The sequence below is a fragment of the Pelophylax lessonae genome (assembly GCF_965119305.1).
Source record: "Pelophylax lessonae genome assembly, chromosome: 4".
NCBI classification, from domain to species: domain Eukaryota; kingdom Metazoa; phylum Chordata; class Amphibia; order Anura; family Ranidae; genus Pelophylax; species Pelophylax lessonae.
In genome coordinates this window covers 295,124,776-295,150,130 of record NC_138771.1, presented here as the reverse complement: position 1 = coordinate 295,150,130, position 25,355 = coordinate 295,124,776, and the positions used below count along the sequence as shown (strand labels likewise).

Genomic DNA, 25,355 nt, shown 5'->3' with positions numbered 1-25,355 from the left:
AAAAGGGCCGAGATATGTCCCGGGTAACTATAGACCTGTCAGCCTAACATCAGTAGTCGGCAAGATTTTGGAGGGGAACGTTAAGAGACTATATACATGACTTTAGTAATGAAAACGGTATTATTAGTAGTAATCAGCATGGATTCATCAATAATCGTTCTTACCAGACCAATCTATTAACCTTCTACGATGAAGTGAGTTTCCATCTAGATAAAGGAAGGCCTGTGGATGTGGTGTATCTGGACTTTGCAAAGGCATTTGACACAGTTCCCCACAAAAGCTTACTGTACAAACTAAGGTACGTAGGTATGGACCATAGGGTGAGTACCTGGATAGAGAACTGGCTCCAGGAGAGAGTCCAGAGGGTGGTGATAAATGGGGAGTACTCGGATTGGGTGGGGGGTAGAAAGTGGGGTCCCCCAAGGCTCTGTCCTGGGACCAATCCTGTTTAATTTATTCATAAACGATCTAGAGGAGAGGATATTTAGCACAATCTCGGTATTTGCAGATGATACTAAACTAGGCAGGCCAATATCTTCCATGCAGGATGTGGAAACCTTACAAGCAGACATGAACAAAATAATGGAGTGGGCAACTACATGGCAGATGAGGTTTAATGTTGAAAAATGTAAATTAATGCACTTGGGCATCAGAAACACGAAAGCAGGCTACTCAATAGGGGGGGGGACCTCTGGGTGAATCTAAGATGGAAAAGGACCTGGGGGTACTAGTGGACAACAGACTCGGCAGTGGCATGTAATGCCAAGCCGCTGAAAGCCAAGCCAACGAAATACTGGCATGTATAAAAAAGGGGATTCACTCCAGAAATAAAGAGATTATTCTCCCACTGTACAAGACTCTGGTCCGGCCACATCTGGAGTATTCCTTCCAGTTCTGGGCACCGGTCCTCAAAAAGGATGTGCTGGAACTGGAGAGAGTCCAGAGAAGGGCACCAAAAATAATTAGGGGAATGGAGGACATCAGCTATGAGGTAAGACTACAAGCATTGAACTTATTCTCTCTGGAGAATAGATGCTTGAGAGGGGATATGATATCAATGTACAAATACTGTACTGGTGATGACCCTAGCATAAGGAACAAACTTTTCAGAGAAAGGGAATACAATAAGACACTCACTAAAACTAGAGGAAAAATGGTTTAACCTTAAAATACGTAAAGGGTTCTTTACTGTCAGAGCAGTAAGGATGTGGAATTTCTCTTCCACAAGCAGTAGTATCAGCAGGGAGCATAGCATTGATAGTTTCAAAAAACTATTAGATGGGCACCTTAAAGACCACAACATACAGGGGTATACAATGTATGGTTAACAGCAAACACACACACACACACACACACACAAATCATAGGCTGAACTGGATGGACTGATGTCTATTTTCAACCTCACAAACTATGTAACGTGTCATGATGCATGGTACATTGCATATTCTGGTGTAAACAGTCCCTATGGGTGAAATGCAAATGCCCTAAAATAACGTTGTCATAGTGCACCACAGACTTTAGTTAAAAAATTTAACTATGATCTTATAGACACTAGGGCAGAAATTACACATGGATGTGTGAAGGCATAGCTCAAAGACAAAGGTTGATTTACTAATAGCAAATAGGGTGTTTACTTTGCCAGGGGATTTTTCCTTAACCTTAAAAACTGACATAAATCTTTACCCTAGTTTGTACACGCGATAACTTTTGCACAAACCAATCAAAATACGCTTATTGGGATTTTTTTTACCAAAAATATGTAGCAGAATACATAATTGGCCTAAAATGATGAAAAAATTTGATTTTAAATTTTTTTTGGGAATGTTCTATGGCAGAAAGTGAAAAACATTGTTTTTTTTTTTTTTTTTCGGAATTATCGCTATTTTTTGGTTTATAGCGCAAAAAATAAAAATCACAGAGGTGATCAAATACCATCAAAAGAATGCTTTATTTGTACAAAAAAAGGGACATCAATTTTATTTGAGTACAGCATCGCATGATTGTCCGATAAAGTGACGCAGCGCCGAATCGCAAAAAATGGCCTGGTCATTAAGGGGGAAAATCTTGCTGTCCAGAAGTGGTTAAAGGAGTTGTAAAGTCAGAAGGTTTTTTATCCTAATGCATTTTATGCATTAAGATAAAAATGCTCTTAGTGTAGCAGCCTCCCCAGCACTCTCCAACACTTACCTGTGCCCCCTCTCTGTCCAGCGATGTCTACGAGTCCCTTGGCCATCTTGGACTTTCCCTCCTGATTGACTGAGGCACAGCCGCAGCACCATTGGCTACCGCGGCTGTCAGTCAAAATCAGTAAGCCAATCAGGAGAGAGAGGGGGCTAGCCGAGTGGCAGCTCCATGTCTGAATGGGCACATGGAGCTACAGCTTGGCTCGGGTGCCCCCATAGCACCCTTGCTGTGGGGGCACTCGATAGGAGGAAGGGGCTAGGAGCAGCAACGAGGGACCCAAGAAGAGGAAGATCCAGGCTGCTCTGTGCAAAACTAACTGCACAGAGCAGGTAAGTATAACATGTGTGTCATTTAAAAAAACAAAAAACAAAAACGAGACTTTACAATCATTTTCAATAATAAGGTAAAGCCCAGCTAAATCCCATCACTCTATTATGTACAGGCAAAAAAATTATTGCCTAATTTTCCTTGCATGTGATTGGGTTTTTTTTTTGCAAAGTGAATTTCCACGTTATTCACTGAGCTAATGGAACATTTCCTTGCAAAGTAAACACTCTATTTGCCATTAGCAAATCAATAATAAACCCCTGGGTGTCAAATAGCCAGGTAAATGCATGATGGAAATGTGTTGAAGTAACTAGAAAGAGAAAAATATTGGACAGTTGGGCCAGGTGAGAGGCTATAGGATTACTGGAAGGGTGGAGAGCTCCTTGGATGGGCTGAAGGGGTTGAAAGAATTAATGGGGTGGTAGGAAAACAAAGAAAAGAGCCTAGAGTATCAGGTGGCAGGGAGGAGGGCATGGAAAGGTATACAGATTTTCCACTAATTATTGTGGTAACTAGAGGGTAAGATAAATTCATTGGGGATGCAGAACAGGAAATTGAATTGTGATCTTTTTTTTTTTTTTTAATTTTGATTGCATCCACCGCAGACTGCTAGATTGTATTCACTGCTAATGCTTAAAAAAAAAAAAAAAAAATATGATAGGCTATTTATCTATTTATTTATTCTTATATCACATTAAATTCTTAACAATGATTTTAATCTTTATCTAGTTTTTTTTTTTAAATAAAGACCTGCAAATAGCAATGATGATTTGCAAAGGTCACTAACCTATACCAACCAAACACATATAAGTCCTTATTAGGTAAGCCTGAATGTTTTGTAAAGTGGCCATGTTTCCCTTTGTTCATAGTCCACAGGCTACGTTTATAACTCCAGAAATACCAAAATGTTTTTTTTGTTTTTTGTTTTTTTATCAAAAAATCTTAATGGACTCTTTTAGTTAAGTACTTTCTATTATCTATTTTGTAAGAAGCGTTTTGTTTTGTAGCTTTGTGTATATTCAGAAAATAAGCAGAATGGGCTTGTTACAACACCTCTTTGAGAAATTGTAAACTATAGCTATTCATATTATATATTCAGGCATGCATCTGGGTTTGGCTTTGTGTAGTACAATACAGCAACGATGACAGAGGCAATCAAATGCCTCAATGTTTTAGCATCCAGCAGAATACAATTACCTTGAGGTTACCTCAGCTGAAAATAAATGCAAGTAAGTAAAATGTTCATACAAAACCTGGTGCTTAAAGAAAATCACTGTGTAGGTAGATTGTTGTTTCTCTTTATCATTTGTTTCATATTATGCTTTTTGCATCAGGGTCATCAAATATCAAAAGAAAGCTAGTCAAATTGATACTTTGCAGGGACTATAAAAGGCGCACTATCAAAGGGCAAACATTAAAAGCTGCTGGAGATTTCCCTTTGAAATTTCTCTCACTCTCCTTGGCGAGTGAAGGACACCACACATTAAGGAGGCAGTGTGTTCATATTTAGCCTATAGAAATTATATTTTTAAAGCTCAGTGTTTAAGAAAATATAAAAAGGTACACTTAACCTCCTAAATGGAAAACTGATTTAGTGGACGTTGAAATACTTGATTCTATGATATCATCTGTGTTGTTTAATTTTGTTCAACCAACTGTGATCCTCTAAATTTTGTTATTTGCCCATCTGTGAAATGGCACATTTTCAACTGTTTTTATATTGACAGATATACGTCTTCTTTTAAAGGCAAAGCTATTCATTCTTTTGTTCTTTTCATTTATTTGCCAGATATTTGTGTGGGCCACAATGGATCTCTACAGACAAGTCTTGGCTTCCTTTCTGCCCATGCCTTCAAAGTCACACTATATATTCAGTTTAAGGGATTTCTCTCGGGTCATACAGGTAACAAAAGGCATCAATTATCTGATCTTAAATGACTGCATTTGTTATTTATTTTACTTCAGAAACCCATGTATTACATCTGTGAGGATTGTATAAATCCCAACATCCTGGGCATTTGGTACAGAAAAAAACATAACCGGAAATTGGGACTTTAATTGTACCAGAGTCATCAGACATGTAAACATACTGTTAAAAATTGATATTTATTGGGGGAGGGGGGGGGCAGATGTAAACGTGCTGCAGCTGATCTTAGCTCCTGTCTTATCCTTTTTAGTATTCTGCGACAGCAGTTTTGCTTCTTTTCCACCTGCAGACCTTGCCTTGCAGCCAACCTGGTGTGTGTGTGTGTCTCGTCCCGTCCCCTCTCGACATGTTTCCTGGTAAGCCGAAAAATGGCTGGCCTTCATCTGCCTCTTCTCCCACCTCTACTTCAGCAGCCATCTTACCCATGCCATCAACTCACACTGCAGAGTCAGCGAGCACACAGATATCTCCTCCAGCCATGGAGGAAGCCCGACCTTCTGTAGCCGATCTCCTAGTGGCCATAACCTCCTGAGAAGAAGCGTTGACCACTAAGATTGACTCCCTGTCCACTGACATCAGTCTTATTAGACATGATATAGACATGATATCTTAAACTGAAGGCATGGAGCAACCTACCCCTCTTCCTTCTTGGTCATATCCATCTCCTCAAAGTGAAAATCCTCCTCAGATTTAGTTATCTCTTTTCTCTTTTTCTCTTTCCCACAATGGCTCCTTAAACTTTTTTTCACTGAGTTAAATTGACTGTTTCTATCCTTCCTCTGGGGTTCCCAAATCCCCAGGTTTAAACTTGCCACTCTTACTAGCTTGCTTAATAGGGGGGGACTGGCTATTCAAGATTGTTTTAAGAACTATCTAGCATCCCAGTTAGTTATCGCTTAATTGTGTTTACAACCTGGCTTGACTAACTCTCCTGTTTTCCTGAAAGCGGCAATCTTACAACTTCTAGAGGCCCTCCCGTTTTTTTTGTTAAGAGGTCTGAAATCTCCTCATAACCTCACCCACTCTATGCTTAACCCCCTGCAAACCTGGAAAACTGGTCTTCATTTGGAGTCTCCCCTACTACTTTATCCCTTTATACCCCCTTGTGGTTGAATCCCTCCCTTCCACATTTTAATGCTATTCCTGCTCCCCAGGCCTGGGCTAAATATAAAATAAAACATTGAAACACATTGTTGGAAATAATTGTCTGCTTCCCTTCCACATTCTTAGTACTAAATTTGATTTCCTTCGCACTATTACTACTGATATCTTCAGTTTTCCTAAGCCTTCAGTTTTCAGGTCAACATGTATCTCATTCTTATTCAGAGTTAGAGGATATCCTTCATGCCCCTGATCTCGAGAAACCTGAGCTGTATCGATATCTTTTAGTGGCGTCCGGTCCTGAGTTATCTTCCTTACAACAGAAATGTAGATCGAATATCCCTGGGCTTGATGATGAAGATTGGTCAGAGGTTTGGTATTTCCCCATTCCTCATTTAGTGTCAGTTAGGGATAAGGTAATCCAATTTAAAATCCTGCACCGGCCCTACGATACCCCATATAGGTTTAATAAGGTGAGTTTCTTAATTTCTCCAGCCTGTTGGCACTGCTCACACAAGTCTGCTGAATTTCTTCACATTTTGTGGTCTTGCCCTTCTATAGTTTGTATTGGCAAGCTGTACTGCAAATTATTTTCACTACAATGCAGATCACAATACCTTTTAAACTGTAGTATTGTGTACTGGGTCTAGTTGCACCATTTGCCAAAACAGTAGCTGAGCAAACTCTTCTGAGTCTTTTGTTATTTTAACACTCATTAGGCAATTATAATTTACTTGAAACAAACCTCTCCCCTCATGTTGAAATTCTGGAAGCGTTTAGTAAATTTCAACCTGCCCCTATATCAAGCTACATATGCTAATAGGGGATTTCCACGCAAGTTGCAGAAGGCATCGTCTTGTTGGTTAGATGACCCCTGCAACGGTGGATAATATTTCTACTTAAAGGTATATGTACGTGTGGAACTCTAATGAAGAAAAAAGAAAAAAGGGAAAGAAAAAACCTCAGAAGTTCTGATATACTGTACAACAAAAAAAGTCCCACCTATAAACATAAAGGGGGTGTGTAATCATATACTACATAATCCAAAACAAAAAACAAAAAAAACTTGTTGACCATGTAACTTATTGGTTACCAAATGGTCCCATATCCTCCTATTACTCAACTGAGGATTGTTTGAGCCTTGCATTATAAGAGATTTATCCCCTCACTCTGGGTTCTTGTTGCATGATAGTATTTGTTTTTATTATTTATTTTTTATGTAATTGTTTTTCTTTCTGACCTTTGTACAATGGGCCAGAAGGTCCTTCATCTGCACAGGCAAGCATTGCACTGTTTTTTTGTATGATTACTTGTTAAAACCAATAGAATTTACAAAAAAAATCATATTTATTGAAACTACCTAAAATTAATGAGATACAGCATTTTTACAGAGATATTCACCACTTTCGAGGTTCCATTACAAGTCCCTTTTGCATAAGGTGTAACCCTTGTTATGCAGAGTTTTACAAAGGTATATTCACAAATCACATGATCCTATTTGTAGACCCGCATCCACTTAAGGAGATGCTCAGAGATATCTATCTATTAGCAAGTTGTAGTACCAAAACCACCACCACTAGATGTTACTCTCATGTGATAAACTGCCTTGACAACTCCACTGTATACAGCATACAGCTGAGAGGGTGGTGGGTCACTTCCAGGGTGTCTCAGTGGTAAATATTCCAGAACACTCTGGAGTATTAGGATACTATCAGTTTCTTCCCTTGCATCCCATGAGAGGGCATATGTTCAGCAACCATTTACTTGTTGGCTAGGAAGGAAGCAAACAAGACTGGCAGCTCCACATGCAGACATATATATGTTTACCTTTAAGCAAGCAACCACACTGCATACAGTATATTCTAGCTGAGTGGTATATAGGGATGCACTGAATGTAACTGTGTTGGTTCGTGGGAGGTTCATCAAACTGTGCTGAAGTTCTGAGTGGGAATCCAAACCCTATTGAAATCAATGGGAGCCATATCTTAAAAAAACTTCTGGTCCTTTTCAAGGGTTATAGTAAAGGGAATGTCAAACAAATGACACGGGGGACACAGCACTGCCCTGGAGGACAATTATCAATGAAAACAATTTTTAAAAATACAGTTTGTCAGGAGCAGCAATGCTTAAAGTGAAGCAATGTTTAAAAAATGTAATAATATGCTTAGGGGATGTCATAAACCTGCCTGTGAAGTGGCACATCTGTACGATATATAAAATGTACTACAGAATAACATAAATTGTATTTTAAAAAAGCCAGCAGAGAAGTGCAAATGACTGATAAATGTTATTTTTCTAAAATGTCACTTTTGCTATAGTACATCCTATGACAAATGTGACCTATGACCTATGATAAAAAAAACAAGTAAATAAATAAAATAAACAAAATGCACGGGTTCCCCCTAAAAATGCATACTGAATCACGGAAAATACTGAAATACTGCATACTGAATGCATACTGAAAAAGAAAACAAAAAATCATGGGTTCTCCCCAAAATTAATACCAGTTCCTTTGAGTATTTCTAATAGTATGGATTTGTGTGTACCTCAACACAAAAAGCAAACAAAAATCCCCACTAAAATACATACCCAACCCTCATGGCCATGAAAGACAGGACATAGTGCCTCCCTTCTTAGTCAAACCAGTCCACTAGCCTTGGGAGGGTTCCTTGCCAGGGGAAAGCACCTTGGAAAAGAAACTTGTCCCCATGGTAATGAGGACAAGGGCCTCTTCCCCCACAACCATAGCCTAATGGTAGTGGGAGTGTAAGGCTAGGAGTCTTATCAAAAAAGGGCCCACAGATACCACCCACCTATGTAATTGAGAAATGGGTACATAGAACCTCTATTATTTACAAAAAATGTAAATAGTAACTAAACACACCTTTGTTAACAAGTCCTTCATTAAAAATACACAAAAAATGTCCCATGATTTTTATCTATTATTAGTCACATGGTCTAGCAATGTAGATGCTCATAAATTATGAGGAATGATGCCTACTGATTCACTGGAAGAAAAAAACATGCTGATAGCCTATACAATCTGCTCCTTTCACTTTTTTTTGTTAAATGACAGATTATCGACTGATGGGTAACAGATGTCAGCCACCACCCTCTCCTCTTTGTTTAAAATTGCCTGTCATCCTGGAATCCCTGTGCCCCAAGACCATATTTAGTGGTACGCCAGTCAAAGAAGCCAGGGGGTTTCCAGTCACTACTTACCAACCCGGCCAGCGACCAACCGAATAAACCTGTCTAACAGTAAAAACAAGGATTTAGTCGCACACATTTGCAAATACATGCATAAGCTGAAGGCCCCCGCAAGGCACCCTGATATCTGCAGACCCTAACTGTACCTTTAAAGAGTCTCCACAGTGGGAGCACATGTATTCTGATGGATAGATGGAGGACAGGTGACTGCAGGGAGCCCACCCCTCCTTAAAGGCACAGGGTCACACTGGAACACCCAGCACATTGCACAATGTCAGCAAAGGTGTCAGTGCATTGCCTGGCCAATATAAATGACTCTGTGATGTAGACTTCAGACTGCTCTCTGCTGAAAAAGGATCACAAGAGTGCAAAATGAACTGCACTTCTGTGATCCATAGGAGAAGCAAACAAGCTTTGGCTGTACTTCTCCTTTAACGATATATTTTGTTTATGTTTAATAAGGTACCAAGTAGGTAACAGATACCCAAAGCTTTGTTTATTAAAAATTGTACTAGATTATTTTTGGTTTTCATCAATAATTTGATAATATCCTAAAGTTGCTTAATGCCACTTATCTTCCTAGGGAATTATACTCTTTAAACCAACTCAAGTAGACCAGAGCTCTTCAGGAGCACAGAAATTAATGAGACTTTGGATTCACGAGGTCTACAGAGTGTTTTGCGACAGGCTTGTCAACAGTCAAGACCGAAAAATGTTTTTCCAGATAGTAAAGGTAAAGAATGAAAATTGGCTTTCTCTCATATTCTTTGAAAGAATGTTTTTTTTTTTTTTTTTTATATTGTTGAAATACTTTAATCATATGGAAGAATGGCAACCAGCCCAATTTATAACTAGCTTTTTTACTAGCGTACTTACCAGCTATCCTTCAAAAAAACAAAATGTTGTTGCCTAACAATTTACATGAAAACAGAGGTTTTAGTTGCACACATTTGCAAATATGTATGGAAGCTGCATTACCTCACCAAGGCTCCCCTGTAAAGTTCAATGCTTACAGTATATTTGAGAGTTTCCAGGTTGGAACATTTACTGTATTGCAATCAATAAATTGAGGGCAGGTATCTCTGGAAGGGGCATATTCATCATTAAAGATACAGAGACACATTAGAAGCTCAGCAAGAGCACAATGGCTGCTAAAGGCATCCAATGTATCCCTACGCAAAATCCAGCAAGTAAAAGCTATACAAGAATGGCAACCACCCAAATTATTAACTAGCTTTTAAAGTAAGGTGCACATGGAGGAGTATTGCACAGTACAAACAAACAAACATACGATTTCCCAGCACACTTACCAGCCTGTAAAAGATAAGGAACAGAGGGTACACCAGCCTAGCTCATTACCTTTGCAACCATTTAGTATAAAAAAAGATTATACATATATACTCACAAACAATGACATCAAGTGGGCATAACAAAGTCCAGATAGTGTTCTTACCAACCTGGTCCGCTGAACAAGTCCCAAAAGGGAGATGGATTTCCAAATTAGTTGACGCGTTTCAAAGGGGGAATCACCTCTTCCTCAAAGCAGCTCTAAAGTATACACTACATTGAATAAATGAAAGCCCACTCTCAGGTTTGCTATCACTTTAAAGCTTGGCCCAAACTAACTTTTTCCTTTTGTTATTGCAGTGGTCGCTGTCAGTGTTGTGTATGTAGGATCAGCTACATGCAGTATACAGCACTGTGTTCTGGCAATAGTACAGGGACTTCCTGTCTGTTGCCGGAAGATAGTTTAAGGCCTTTCTCAGGACTGGTTTCCTGATGATGACAACAGAGAGCCTTGGCTGTGTAATGCATATTGAAACAGCCATTTGTAACCTCCATTGGAAGCCCATGTGACAGGGTGGCAATGTAAAAACACAATTGGAAGAAGGGAATAGGATACTGTCATACTGTAATCAAAAAGGAATAGGCTGAGGGCATTTAGAAGACTGCATGGAAGACCGATATCCCTTGGAAAATGCACAAAAGGAGGAGAAACCCCCCTGGTGGGACTTTAATGGTCTTACCCTAACTAGGTAAGTATTTACATGAAACACATCAAAATATATAAAAGTACATCAATTTTATTGGGGAAAGCAGTAAAAGACACAAGAATGTCACAATAAATGAAAATACATAAAAAAGTTGGGTGGCTAGCCCAAAAAGCAACATCATCAAGTAATGAGCAGTATATACAGCCAATGCAGAGTATAGATTACAAAAATTAACATTTTTTTTATTTTTTTATTTCTACGGTCACATTTGCAACTATTGGCTGGCTTGTACTCAAAGTAACCCCACCTTGCCTAATTGAAAAGAAATGTGTGAAAAGAAAAATTGGCACACTGAGGTTGAATTAGTAAAAGCAAATAGGCTGTTCACTATGCAAGCAAAAAAATAAGTTTTCCCCAGAGCTTACTGAATGAAGCAGAGCTCAGGAAAGAGGAACCAAGAGAAACTTCACAATGTATCACTAATTTTTATTAAAAGCCATTAAAAATGTAAAATATATCCTCTCTTGCATTAGCAAATCATTCCAGGTGCCCGGATAGGCAGAATATTTGTGAGTGGCTATATTTGAAATATTTAAATTTTTTATTTATTTTCATTTTAATCTATTATTATTTTATTAAATATTGGTAAAACGCTATGATGTTTCCCATGGTTCCTCTTTCTGGAGTTCTCTGTGAACGTATGAACTGAAAGCTCTTGCATGGTAACACTGCATATGAAAGTAGCAGTTTAAAGCCTTGGTGACCAAACTTATTGTATATTTAGGGGGTTAACTCCGGCAAATGAGTGCAAAACCTGGTGGGGGTGCAGATGGTGGATTGCTGTGGAGCAGTTTCATATGCACAGAGCATTTTCATTTAGGCCCCTTTCACACTTATGCATCGTGATTTTACCGCGCTTTTGCGGCACGATTTTGACACGACTTTGCCGCGATTTTGACACGATTTTGAAAGCAATGGCTATGGCTATGGCTCAAAACGCAATCAAATCGTGGCAAAGTAGTGCAGGAACTACTTTGAAGTCGGTGCGACTTCAAAACGCACTGATATGAATGGGGCTCATTGAAAATAATGGAAAACGACTTGTCATGCGATTTTGCAGTCCAAAATCGCGGGACAAGTCGCATTAGTGTGAAAGGGGCCTTAAAGTCATCACCACCTAATTTGTTGATTGACACAGTGACTTTGGAAACTTTTTTATACACCTTAACGTTTTCCTGTGTGCACTTTGATGATTATTTTACTGTAGTATAATTGATTTGTTTAACATTTATGGGATTTATTACTGTAATTTTGATTGTGTATATATATGCATTCTTTTTATTTTTGTTTTCACTATAGTGCTGATAGGGTAAGCACAGCTCCTTCACATAACAATTCACCTAACTGTAGTTGAGCTTTAAAACTCTGTATTAAGAGGGTTGAATATGTAAGGGGTCCAAAGAGCTCCAGTACTAGTTTTCTGGAAGTAACGCTGGCTATACTTGGTCATACATTGGTTCTAAATGCATTCTCTGCATTAAGGTAAAAAACCTTTCAATAGCAGCCCCCCCCCCCGATCCTCCCTTAAACATTTACCTTTCTCAAGTTCTTTCCTGATCCAGCACAGTGCCCATGAGCAGCAGCTCGTCTCCACACTTTCTGCATTCATAGGAAGCTCTGAGAGCAGTGGGATCCATGAGCTGCTGCTGTTAGTCAGATCCTGTTAGGACAGAGCGGGGTCGGGGGGTTAGGGCCTTAGGGGCAAGCCAAACTGTGTGTGTCTATGGACACAAGTGCCCCCATAGCAGCAGGCTTGCTATGGAAGCACTCAGAGAAGAGGAGGAGTGGAGAGCGCCAGTGAGGGACCCCAGAAGAGGTGGTAAGGAGCCTATCTGTGCATTACCTTGCACAGAACAGCTAAATATATATTTTTTTGTATTTAATAGGGTTTACAACTACTTTAAACCTTATCCATACCATCCTCAGATCTTTGGTTGTAATGAAGAATCAAAACCTTTTACTACCAGGCTAACATCTTGAAATGTGGCCCAGTTGTTTTGGGTAGAATCGTACACTTAAACCTTTCAAAGTACATTGATAGGCCTATGGGGAGATACCAGCATACGTGGTCCAAATGCTCTGGGTCCTCCAAACATGGTAAAGCTAGCCCTTAATCCAATGTGTCAGGCTTGTATATTTTTTGTGGGCCAACAATCCTTTTTTTTAAACAATTTTAATAAGTCAGTGAAGTAAATAAAGCTAGCTGTCTCTCAAGTGATATTTGAGGATATTAAATCTGTAAAATTACTTATCTAAAAAGAAAGGTTCTGAGAACGTTCTAGCAAAATATTTTATTGTCCTTTACTTCTCATATACTGAGATATATGAACTCAGTTGCCACAGGTTTCTTTACTTTGAAAATCATTGTTGTCTTTTGCACTGGCTTGTTAAATAAAGCAGGTTTTTTCCCTCTGCAAACTGGCCTGTTTTAAGTCAATGCGTCCCAGAAAAAAAATGTCTGTTCACTTTGCTTCTTGGAATATATCTGCTTCAATCACACACATTTTAATGGCCTTATCATCTGTATGTAGGAGTTAGGTATTTTACTGTCTAAATGACAGGATGAAAAGGTTGAAGCACACAATAGATGCAGAAGAAATGTATTTATTATTGCTCATGGCATGTGACCTTTAAGCTGAAATGAAAGCCCCCCACTGGTTTACTATTTTGTGAGCCTTAAAAAAAAAAAAAAAAACTTGATAAACCAGGACTCTGTTATTACAGAATATCATTTTTGGTTATTATGTTTTATTATATTGGTTGTATAGAGTGATTGATGTGGTGGGGGGTAGGGTAACTCACACAGATTAAATACATCTGAGTCTTACCTACAAATGACATATCTGGAGGCATCAACTACCCCTTTATATTCTATTTATATGCTATGATGTATAGGTTCATGGGCATATGCACATAACAGTGCCATCTAAAATATGGCAAAGCATAGTTAACGGATAAGGAGGAAGGAAGAAAGAATGGAGAGATTGTCATGTAGTAACATACAATTAAATCTTTCTGTTGAATCATGTAAAATGTGCTGATGGATCATTGATGTATGTTATTGGTTTTATTGTGTATTTTATTGTACTTAGGGCAGCTCCTTAACATTTCACTGCCACTATGAATGAGGCTCGCTCAGTGATTGAGGGTAAGAGAGTGACTGATTTGCTGTGCTTTGTGGACAGTGAAAGTTAACTCCATAAGCGCCTACTTTAGTCTGGGTTCACACTGCCGCACGGAGCGGCTCACAGCAGTGATCCAGTGCGTCCCTGTTGACCGTTTCAGGTCCAATTGCAGTCCGAATTTTTGGCTGAATTCGGACCTGAAACAGATCAGAAGACGCACATGAATCCTGTGCAATTCGCACTGGAGCCACTTCTGAGATATGTGAACTGGCTCCATAGAGAGCCAGTCGTGATCTCCTGACATGCGAATTGGATAGGGGTTTTTCGCAATAGTGTGAACCCAGCCTCAAAATTTGATCAATAGACAGTTGAACAGGAAGTGATGGAAGATTTCTTCAGTAAGGACAAAGGTCTCACCACAAAACTTTTTAAAGGTGCACAACATACAGTGGTGATCTAAAGTTTGGGCACCCCAGGTAAAAATTTGTATTAATGTGCCTAAAGAAGCCAAGGAAAGATGGAAAAATCTCCAAAAGGCATCACATTACAGATTAGACATTCCTATAATATGTCAACAAAAGTTAGATTTTATTCCCATAATTTACAATTTCAAAATAACAGAAAACAAAAAAATGGTGTCTGCAAAAGTTTGGGCACCCTGCAGAGTTAATATCTTGTACTGCCCCCTTTGGCAAGTATCACAGCTTGTAAACGCTTTTTATAGCCAGCCAAGAGTCTATCAATTCTTGTTTGAGGTATCTTTGCCCATTCTTCCTTACAAAATTCTTCCAGCTCTTTGAGATTTCTGGGCTGTCTGTCACGCACTGCTCTTTAAAGGTCTATCCATAGATTTTCAATTATGTTGAGGTCAGGAGATTGTGAAGGCCATGGCAAAACCTTCAGTTTATGCCTCTTGATGTAATCCCCTGTGGATTTTGAGGTGTGTTTAGGATCATTATCCATTTGTAGAAGCCATCCTCTCTTTAACTTCAGCTTTTTCACAGATGGCATCAAGTTACCATGCAAAATTTGCTGAAATTTTATTAAATCCATTTTTCCTTCTACTCGTGAGATGTTCCCTGTGCCACTGGCTGCAATACAACCCCAAAGCATAATTGATCTACCCCCATGCCTAACAGTTGGACAGAGGTTCTTTTCATTAAATTCTGTGCTCCTTCTTCTCCAAACGTACCTTTGCTCATTCCGGCCAAAAAGTTCAATTTTAACCTCATCGGTCCACAGAACTTGTTTCCAAAATGCATCAGGCTTGTCTATATGTTAATTTGCCAAGTTCAAATGCAGATTTTTGTGGTAAGGACATAGAAGAGGTTTTCTTCTGATGACTCTTCCATGAAGACCATATTTGTACATGTATCTCTTTATGGTGGAATAGTGTACCACAACTCCAGTGTCTGCCAGATCTTTCTGGAGGGATCGGGCAGTCAAACGTGGGTTTTGAATTGTTTTTCTCACAATCCTGCAAGCTGTTCTGTCTGATATTTTTCTTGGTCTTCCAGATCTTGCTTTAACTTCCACTGTTCCTGATGACTGGCATTTCTTAATTACATTCCGAAAAGAGGATATTGACATCTGAAAACGCTTTGCTATCTTCTTATAGCCTTCTCCAGCTTTGTGAGCGTCAACTATATTCAGTTTCAGTTTTCTAGACAACTGCTTAGAAGATCCCATGGTGCTGATTGTTGGGGCAAGGTCAGATGAGTCTGGGCATTTAAAACCTTTGAGATTGACATCACCTGGTCTTCCTAGATGATGATTGAGAACAATCCATGACACTGGCAGGTCTCAGCCTTGCAAAGGGGGCAGTGCATGCTATAAATTCTGCAGGGTGCCCAAACTTTTGCAGACGCAATTTTTTTGTTTTCTGTAATTTTGAAAGTGTCCATGATGGAAATAAAATCTAACTTTTGTTGACATATTATAAGAATGTCTAATCTGTAATTGGATGCCTTTTGGAGATTTGTTCATCTTTCCTTGGCTTCTTTATGCACATTAATACAAATTTTTACCTGGGGTGCCCAAACTTTCGAATAACCACTGTAATATAAACCATGTAATTTCTTGTTGACACACAAATACTTCCTTTTACCTCTCATCACAACTCAAGCTTTGTGTGATTCATACATTTAAAAAAAAATCCAGCAAACAACCTTTTATTCCAGAAAAAATCCAGACAATCCTGTAACAAGTGGTTTCCTTATTGCACGTCCTCATCAATGGTGGATAATTTTCTCTGGTAGAGTTGCTTAAAATCCAGTTCTAGGATTTGGAGACCCCTTTCTAAAACTCCCTTTACTGACCCCCTACCTCCGCCCCATACTTTAAAGGCTAAGTTCACCTTTTTGGTCAGAATTTCACTTTTCACAATAAATAGAAGCCTTTTCTAATGTCCTTTATGCCCAAGCCATCCCAGTGTGCTTAGCTCTCACTTACCTAGTCCATGGAAGCTTTGAATATTCACCCCTTAGTTATAAAAAGTTTTAAATGCTTTCTGAGCCCTAATTTTCTGTATCATCATGTGACCTTCCATATCCCATCATGCACTGCCTTACTGCATCACAGAATAGGGCGTGTTTTACCATTCTGTACCACACATCTATCATTACTTTACCATGTGGGATCAATCTCCTGGAAATGGAGGGCAGGTGTAGGGTGTGTGTTAAAGCAGAACTATACCACCTTGGCTCCAGCGATGCACAGACGCCAAGCTCCCCATCTGCCCGCTGACATATTTGGGCAGACGGCTTCCGGGTCTCAATCGCTGGCTGCTGTCATTGGCAAGACAGGGATAACATCACTCCTGCGCATGCACAGGAGTTCAGTTAGATTCAGCATTGCTGAATTTGTACAGTGAGCTCCGCATTCATGGCTCACTTACAAGGGAAGACATGCAGGTAAATAACTTTAATGTAGAAGAGACAAAGCTTGTCTCTTCTGCATTAAAATTCCTACCTGTTTGCCCATTTTTAATTCTGGCCTAAAGTCCCACAATAATGAGGTCAGCTACTGAACTTCTTCCTTAGTTCTCTAACAGTTTTCATATACAAAATATCAAATACCAGGACGGGTAGCAGAAAGTATTGAAGAAGTTTTCTATAGATTAATCGGAAGCTGTAGTAAGCTTGTCTTAGGAGACAGAGAAAGCTTTTTCTTTTCTGCTACAGAGGTCCATTAATGGTATATTGATACATAGGGAGGTTGGAATTTTGAAAAAAATTAAAAGGTGAACCTAAGCCGGGTTCACACGGGCCAATTGTCGGAAGACATTTGCCAGTTCAAAAAAGTAATATCCGACATTCAGCCCGTGTGTATGTCGTTTTGTCCGACCATGTAGCAGGCTTCTGTTGAATGAGCGTGCTGGAAAACCAGCAGCTGACCGACTCCCAATCAGCACTCTCAACCAATTGCAGAGAGTGCTGATCAGGATGTTCTGGTGGGGGACATCCCCCTGTGAGAACACAACAGCTAAGCTGGGGAAATCGCTGTAATTATGTCAGATGGTCAGTACAGTGGCTCTGACCAGAGCTGTCAGTTTTTTAGTTAGTGTAAACCAGGCTTTAGCCTTTACCCAATTTCCAGCATACATTCTCTTAACTCCAGCCAGTTGTGTGACAAGTGGGGTCCTATTGTTCTTCATGAACAATGGTGAATGGTCTTCACTGATGTATGGCGCTATTGTTTTGACCTGTGAGCTCCATTCTTTGCAGTATTTTACTGTGAGCCTAGACTTAATGACAACACACACCCAAGGGGCGTGTCTTCGACAGCCTGGGCTCCCAGAAAACGATTTAATGATGACAGGAATCATTAAATCATGCGGAAGAGCAGCCACCAGAATCAGAGGAGGACATGGAGTGACATTCTGTAAGAGCTAAATAGTGTTTTATAATGTTTACTATTTCCCTCAAGGGAGGTGAAAATAGGAAACTTTACTAAGAACAAAAAAAAAAAAAGCTGAGCTGATTTGTTCCCACCACGTTTCCATGAGTTTAGGCTGTAAAAGACAGATGTATATTGTTCTATTTACTGCATAAAGTATTGTGGACAATGTTTGCGCTAAAAAAAAAAAAAAAGAAATGTATTAAAATTGTACTTCTCTATTGTCTAAAGTTACTAGATAAGTAGGTGTATGCTAATATCAAGCTGTACAAAATTTCCGGTCTACCGCTCATTTGAAGTTGCCAGAACCTTTTATTTTCATCTAGCTTGTCTGTTTTTGGAAACAAATGGAGATTGAGATTGTTTAGTGCTGTGACTTCTAGCAAGCATTTCAAATGATTATCCTTGTACACAATTATTCTTAAAACAATAAGATGTTATGCAAAGCTTTAACTATTGTAACAGTTATCAGCTGTTTTCTTCCCTTTTGTGTTTATAACATATTGTTCTTACTTTCAATGTAGTACTCAGTCATAGCTCCAGCTATGTATGATTTCTCCAGTGAAGAACTGTTTTTCAGCTTCTGTGCTGCAATGTGTTTGTATTCTCAAAGGCTACTCTTCAATCTCCATGTTGCTTTGATTATGCTTGCAACAAAACGAATCAGAATTCTTTATACTTCAGCTGAGGAAGAAATTTAGCATTGAGAAATTTTGGACATTTTTGCTCATCCACGGGTTTAAAATGTTGAAAGCATTTTATATTGTTTTTGGAAATCTGGAGTCTACAGATCTTAAATTACATGGTTTTTAGAGTTTATAAATATTGTTTGATCTTTTAACGTTGATTTTCTTGCTTAAAAATTATTTGATTTGAACGGGTGTGTTAAAAAACAGATCAGAAATACTTTTATAGTCGCAAAAAAAAAAAAAAAAATACTACTTATGTTACTTAGGGTGGTTGGATGGGTTGCATAAACTAAAAGATTTTTTTAATAGGAAAATACAGACAGAGTAATGCATCCTAAGGTAACCCGAAGGTGTTAATGTCATTAGGTTGAGACAGTCACCTCTTTAATTGGTTTGTCTCATAGAAAACATTAGCAGTTATCTTAAGAAAACCAGCAAAGCCATTAACCATTTCCTTACTTCTAGATGGGTCATCACTTTCACCTTTACTCATGTGGGATACAACAGTGATGGTGAAATCAGCTTTGCTACATATTTTTGGTATAGCAACAGGGTCACATTAAATACACATTTCCTATTTTACCAGTGAATGGAAGCTGATTCTATGCAGTTAGTCTTGACATTAACCCACCTGCTCCATTGTACAGCCAAGTAAGTGACATTTATTTTCTGGTTCAGCAATGCAGCTTCCAATTTTACCTCTCCACCTCTGGTTAGCTCACTTGAACAAGAGCCAGTATCTTCACCTCCAATAAAATTTACAGGGAAGTGACCCCTAAAGTAATTAAGCTGAATGAAAGTCCTGGGAGAGATTTTTTCCAGGATGTGTAATGAAGCTGGCCTTTAACTTACTACAATTTTGGCTATCTATGAATGAAGGATAGGCCGCTAAATTTGAAAGTTGTGTCTCCTCCATTCATAGATAGCTTTTCATTTATGGAAGCTTTAGTATGGCTTCGAGGAGCAGGACAAGGGCAGTCATAGTTTATCTTTTTTATTATTATTATTATTATTATTATTATTATTATTATTATTATATTATACAGGATTTATATAGCGCCAACAGTTTGCGCAGCGCTTTACAATGTGAAGGAAGACAATACAGTTACAATACAGTTCAAAACAGGAGGAACTAGAGGGCCCTGCTCGTTAGAGCTTACAATCTAGATCACAGGTCCCTCGTCTTTATTATCTTCCACAGCACCAGAAGGCAGGAGGGGGGGTGTCAGAAGACTTTGGATTTTAACTAAAGAAGCAGCCATAATAACAAGGAACATTTCACATTAATAATACATACTGTCCCTTGTTCTGATTTTTAAAGACTGTTTGACTAATTTTTTGCTTTAATTACATCTGATGTGTAAGAGTATTTATATCAGAAACCTGTCCCATAGAAGTATGGAGGCTGCCTATCACGTACCTGGTGTGGAGGCCAATGGAGAGAGGGCTTCCCTTGCGGCTAAGTTCCAGACTCCCCTGAAAGTGAGAACAGGAGGAGTCAGGCTAAAAGTAGCACAGGTCGCCTGTGATGTTGATTGCAGAAGAACTACGGTTTCTGATGTGCGAAGTAGTGGCTGCAGCCAGGTGGCGCCTGTGAGAGGTGGCAGGTCTGTGTTTTTACTAAAGCAATGGAAAGTCAGTTCAAGCCAGAGTTCAGAGCCGGGAGGATACCAGAGCAGGCAAGGTCAGATAGGGAAGCCAAGATCAGACACAGGTAACAGGAGAGAATATCCAAAGACAAGCCGAGTTCGGGTCAGGAGACAAGCAGAATAGTAAGGACAAGCCGGGTCGGTAACAGAGAACTTTCAGGAACAAGGATCACAGGAACACGGTACAAGCTGAAGATCAATCAGCAACTTCAATCACTGGCACACTTTCTTATAAAGGCCCATGTGATGTGCTGGCTGAGATACTGGGTCCTAGAGCCCTTCTCCTGCCATTGGTGTCCTGATTGATGCTGGGTCCTAGAGACCCTCTTCTACCACTGGAGCCCTGACACTGCCATTGCAAGCTGACTGACACTCCAGGAACAGGTGGTTTCCCAGGGGACTTCAGAAGGCAATCCATTAACTGATTAGTTTGTGAGACATTGATCTGAAATTAGTGCAAGTTAGGAGTTCTGACCTGATAGGCACGTTTTTTCCAGGTCCTTGACTTTGAGGGTATGAAACCAACATTTTTTATTAAGATCAACAATAGTGTGTGTGGGTATGTGTGTCATGTTTATTGACTCTCAAGTTGATCTCTAGTTTTCCCCAATAAAGTTACATTAATATTTGTGATGTCCAGTTATGCTATTTAGATTGGCTACAGTTTTGTGTATGATGTTGGAATATTACTGCTGCCAGTCCAGAGTCAATGAACAAGTGGGTGCTAATTTTCTCTTCTATTACATTTCTTTAGCCAGCAGAATTCAGAGGGATTCTCTTTTAAAGCAGACTTGATTCTTTTTTGAGTGAACATATATGTTATATAGAATGTTCATAGTTTATCTAAAATCCTTTTAGACTTACTAATTAACTATTTTTCTTACATTTTGCACTGGACAGCCATCTTTTTTGTAGCATACTTAAAGATATTAAACTCTTGACAGCTGCTAGTTAATATTAATGTTATGACAACTGGGTGAGCAGGTTGTGCCATTGATATAGGTAGCATTGTTTATTCAAGCATCATGTGCAATATTCATACCCTAGCCTTTCATAATTATACTACAGGGGCAATGCTGTTCTGGCAAGCCATTTAACAGAGATTGTCCTCACAGCCAGCAGTGCTTTGTAAAATGAAAGGTATGGCATCTGCTCTCTAATTATTCATGTTCTGTACTAGCAGGAGAATTGATCATAAAAGAAAAATGTACCTGCGTTGCCTAAGCATCAGGAGACTTTGCATCTAGGTCAACTGTATAGATGAGCACAGCCAGGGGATGCTTTTATAGTTTGCTTCAACTATTGGGAGAAAAATAGACCTCGAAAAGAGCATTGTTCTAAATCCTTAAACCTGTTTCCCAACCTGTGGATGAATCTTCCCTAGTCCAAAACACTATAAAAACGCTAAATTTCAATTATCTAGGGTGCAACAGATTTCGAGAGAAAGCATAAGCCAGAATTTATCTTGGGGCTTTGTTAGCTGTGCTTACTTATGTGTCAAGTAGACAGCTCAGCTATGAAGCTGGATACTTCTCCCTGATAACTTACAAAGTACTAAGTTGAAGACAATTAACTTAATGTGTCCTGTTCTAGTGAGCTGACTAAATGAGTCGCTTTAAAAAATCTTTAAAGACACTAATTAAATTTCAAACACTGACATTTCTGGCTACTTACTGCAGTCCCAGTAATTAACAGCATATTTTTATACATCATAATGCCAAACAAAAGGCAGCGTCTTATAATTATTGTCCCGGTAGATGCTTCTGTAGGTAGAGATGTCAGTGGGCGTTGCTGAGTGTAATCTGCACACAGCATCCCTTTACATCACTGAAATAAAATGACTCCCTCATCCACTCTGCTAATAACAGTTAAATCAAAGACAGTGGAATAAATCTGAGCGACAATTAGCCTATTTACAGACTGTAAATCTGGGGAACTTATCAGTGATAAAGGCAAATGTGTTTTGCTTTTTCAGCACAATAAAGCCTCTATACACTCACCAGCCACTTTATTAGGTACACCTTGCTAGTATCAGGTTGGACCCCCTTTTGCCTTCAGAACTGCCTTAATTCTTCCAGGCATATATTCAGCAAGGTGTTGGAAACATTTCTCAGAGATTTCTTTTTTCCAAATATCTTTTTATTCAGGAATTTAAAAAATTATACATAACATTTTTGATATCAAATACATTTCCAGCTTAATATATAATATTGCATCTCTTTATACATTTTCCTTACATTCCCTTCTTTTTTTCCTTTCTTCCCTCCCCCCATAAAAAAAAAAAAAAAAAAAAAAAATTCTAGTACTACTTTGCGGCCAGCGGTGGAGAGGCTACCTCCCTCCCTATACCTTATTTTTCCCTATTTTATCCTGCTATAAATTGTTTCCCTTCATCAGAGATAATAAAGTGATTCCATAGTTCCCATGTCTTTTTATATTTTTCCTGTCTATTTTGTGACGTAGCAATTAATTCTTCCAATCTCCTATTATCCTCTATCCTATGTATCCAATCAGATATCGAGGGAGGTTGTGTTTTTTTCCAAAAACCTGGAATGCATGCCTTTGCTGCATTTACCAAATTAGGGATGACAGATCTTTCATAGCTACTTGCTGGTATATCTGACACATGTAACAAAAAGAAGATCGGATTCTCTTCTATTTCATATTCCATAAATTTCTGAATTATGGATTTCACTCCCTCCCAGTATGATTTTATCTTAGCACAGGTCCAGAAGATATGATACAGTGTGCCTACTTCTTTTACACATCTCCAGCATAAATTTGTTTCACCTGGATACCAGCTATGTAATTTCTTGGGCGTAATATACCATCTCGATATAAGCTTATAATTCATCTCCTGGGTTTTAGTACATCTAGATGGCTTAAAGGCAAACCTCAATATCCTCTGGATCTGTTCATTTGTCAAATCACACTTCAGGTCTATCCCCACTTTCTCACCCAAGGTAATTCCGGTTGAACTTCTGGGTTTGTCAGTAGACCATATGCAATTGATAATGTGTGCAATAAATTCTCTACTCTTACACAGAATTGTTCAAATCTCATTAGTGTTCTACCGAAGTCCTCCGGATTCGGTATTGAGGCCAGGTAATGATGTAATTGGATTGCTTGCCAAAAAGGCATATTGTATGGTCCATCTTCATCAATCAATTTGGTCACTGAGGGCCACTTTTTTTGTATTAGGAATGATGAAGCCTGTTCCTGTTCTTTTTCCCTCAGTTTTGTGAACTGTCTATTATCTAAACCCGGTGGAAACTGGGGATTACCTAATATTGGAAATAGAGGAGATTTATCCGTTGTCAATTTAGAATATGTTTAATTGCGTACAAATACGTAATGTATTTCCAATTATTAAATGATGTTTCAAGTTTTTAGGTAAATACTGGTAACAGCATATGGCTCTCTTCAAGTTTACCTCCGTTTGTGCTTGTTCAATTTTTACCCAAAGTTTATACTCAGAATGGTGCCACCAGTCCAAAATTCTACTTACATGGGTAGCTTGATAATATGCCCTTATATCTGGAAATGCTAAACCTCCCTTTTTTTTGGTAGGGTCAGAATTCCACGTGCTATACGTGGTCTTTTATACATATACTTTACAAATAAGGAGTGTATCACCTTAAAAAATCCGCTCAGTATCCTAACCGATAGTGCTCAAAAAAGATACAAGAATTTTGGCAATACTGTCATCTTCAATAGATTGCATTTACCGAACCATGACTGCATCCCTCCATGCCATTGTTCTAAAAGTCTCTTGGTCATTGCTATCAAGGGCAAGAAATTGAGATCATAAACCTGTGTCAGTTTCGCCGGTATATATGTCCCCAAGTATCTCACTGCCGTTTCATTCCACTTAAAGCCAAAACTATTTTTCAATAAGTGTATTTGGGCTGAAGATATCCCCACTCCCATTGCCTCTGACTTCCCAAAGTTAATTTTTAAATTTGACATAGCACCATATCTTTTAAATTCTTGTATCAAATTCAGCATTGAGATACCTGGGTTAGACAAGGAAAATAGCAAGTCGTCCGCATAAGTGGCTATCTTATATTGCTTTTCCTTTATCCTTACTCCTTCAATGTCTTGATTCAGGCGGACTCTACAAAGGAAGGGTTCCAATGTCAAGGCAAAAAGGAGGGGTGACAATGGACACCCCTGCCTTGTGCCATTTCTTATTGGGAATGCGTCTGATAATATCCCATTAGCTTTCACCCTGGCTATTGGGTTTGTATACACTCTAGTTATCTTATCTAACATCGAGTTTCCCAGCCCGATATACTTCAGCACAGAAAACAGAAAAGGCCATCCGACCTGGTCGAACGCCTTCTCTGCGTCCGTGCTCAACACGAAGCAAAGGGGTCTTCTTTTCATTTACTATTTGTATCAGGTTAAGGATTCTTGTGGTGTTGTCTCTTGCTTCTCTTGATGTCATAAAGCCCACCTGATCCAGATGTACTAAATTTGGCAATAATCTTGCCAATCTATTTGCCAATATTTTGGTAAATATCTTTAAATCCACATTTAACAAAGATATTGGTCTATAGCTGCTACAAGAAGATGGATCCTTACCCTCCTTTAATATTAATGAGATATGTGCAGTGAGTGTATCTCTAGTTAATGTCCCTTCTAGTTCTGTTGCATTATACAATTTTACCAGATATGGACCTAAGGTGTGAAACAATGATTGATAATATTGTGTTGTTAGGCCATCTGGTCCTGGTGCTTTCCCGGGCTTCATTGATTTTATTGCTTGCTGTATCTCCTCTATAGTAATCCCAACCTCTAAAGATTCCCGATCTTCCTCTGATAGTTTGGGTAAATGTGATTGATTTAAATATCTTTCAATATCTTGTTGTGTGGGTGACTCCCCTTTTAAGTTATATAATGAGGCATAATATTTCCTCAGAGATTTTGATCAATATCGATATGATAGCTTCATGCAGTTGCTGCAGATTTTTTCGGCTGCACACCCATGATGCAAATCTCTCATTCCACCACATCCCAAAGGTGCTCTATTGGATTGAGATCTGGTGACTGTGGAGGCCATTGTAGTACAGTGAACTCATTGTCATGATCAAGACACCAGTGGTGAGATGATTTGAGCTTTGTGACATGGTGCAATATCGTGCTGGAAGTAGCCATCAGAAGATGGGTACACTGTAGTCATGAAAGGA

General features: G+C 39.0%; 1 protein-coding gene across 1 annotated transcript in view; it reads left to right on the top strand.

The window, feature by feature from the left end:
• Positions 1 to 25,355, top strand: part of LOC309552619 (dynein axonemal heavy chain 3-like) — a 1,537,563-nt gene that overhangs the window by 829,272 nt on the left and 682,936 nt on the right. The window contains exons 27-28 of the mRNA XM_082253560.1: positions 4,301 to 4,414; positions 9,333 to 9,482. Coding sequence (XP_082109686.1) covers positions 4,301 to 4,414; positions 9,333 to 9,482 — 264 coding nt within the window. The remainder of the gene's footprint in view (positions 1 to 4,300; positions 4,415 to 9,332; positions 9,483 to 25,355) is intronic.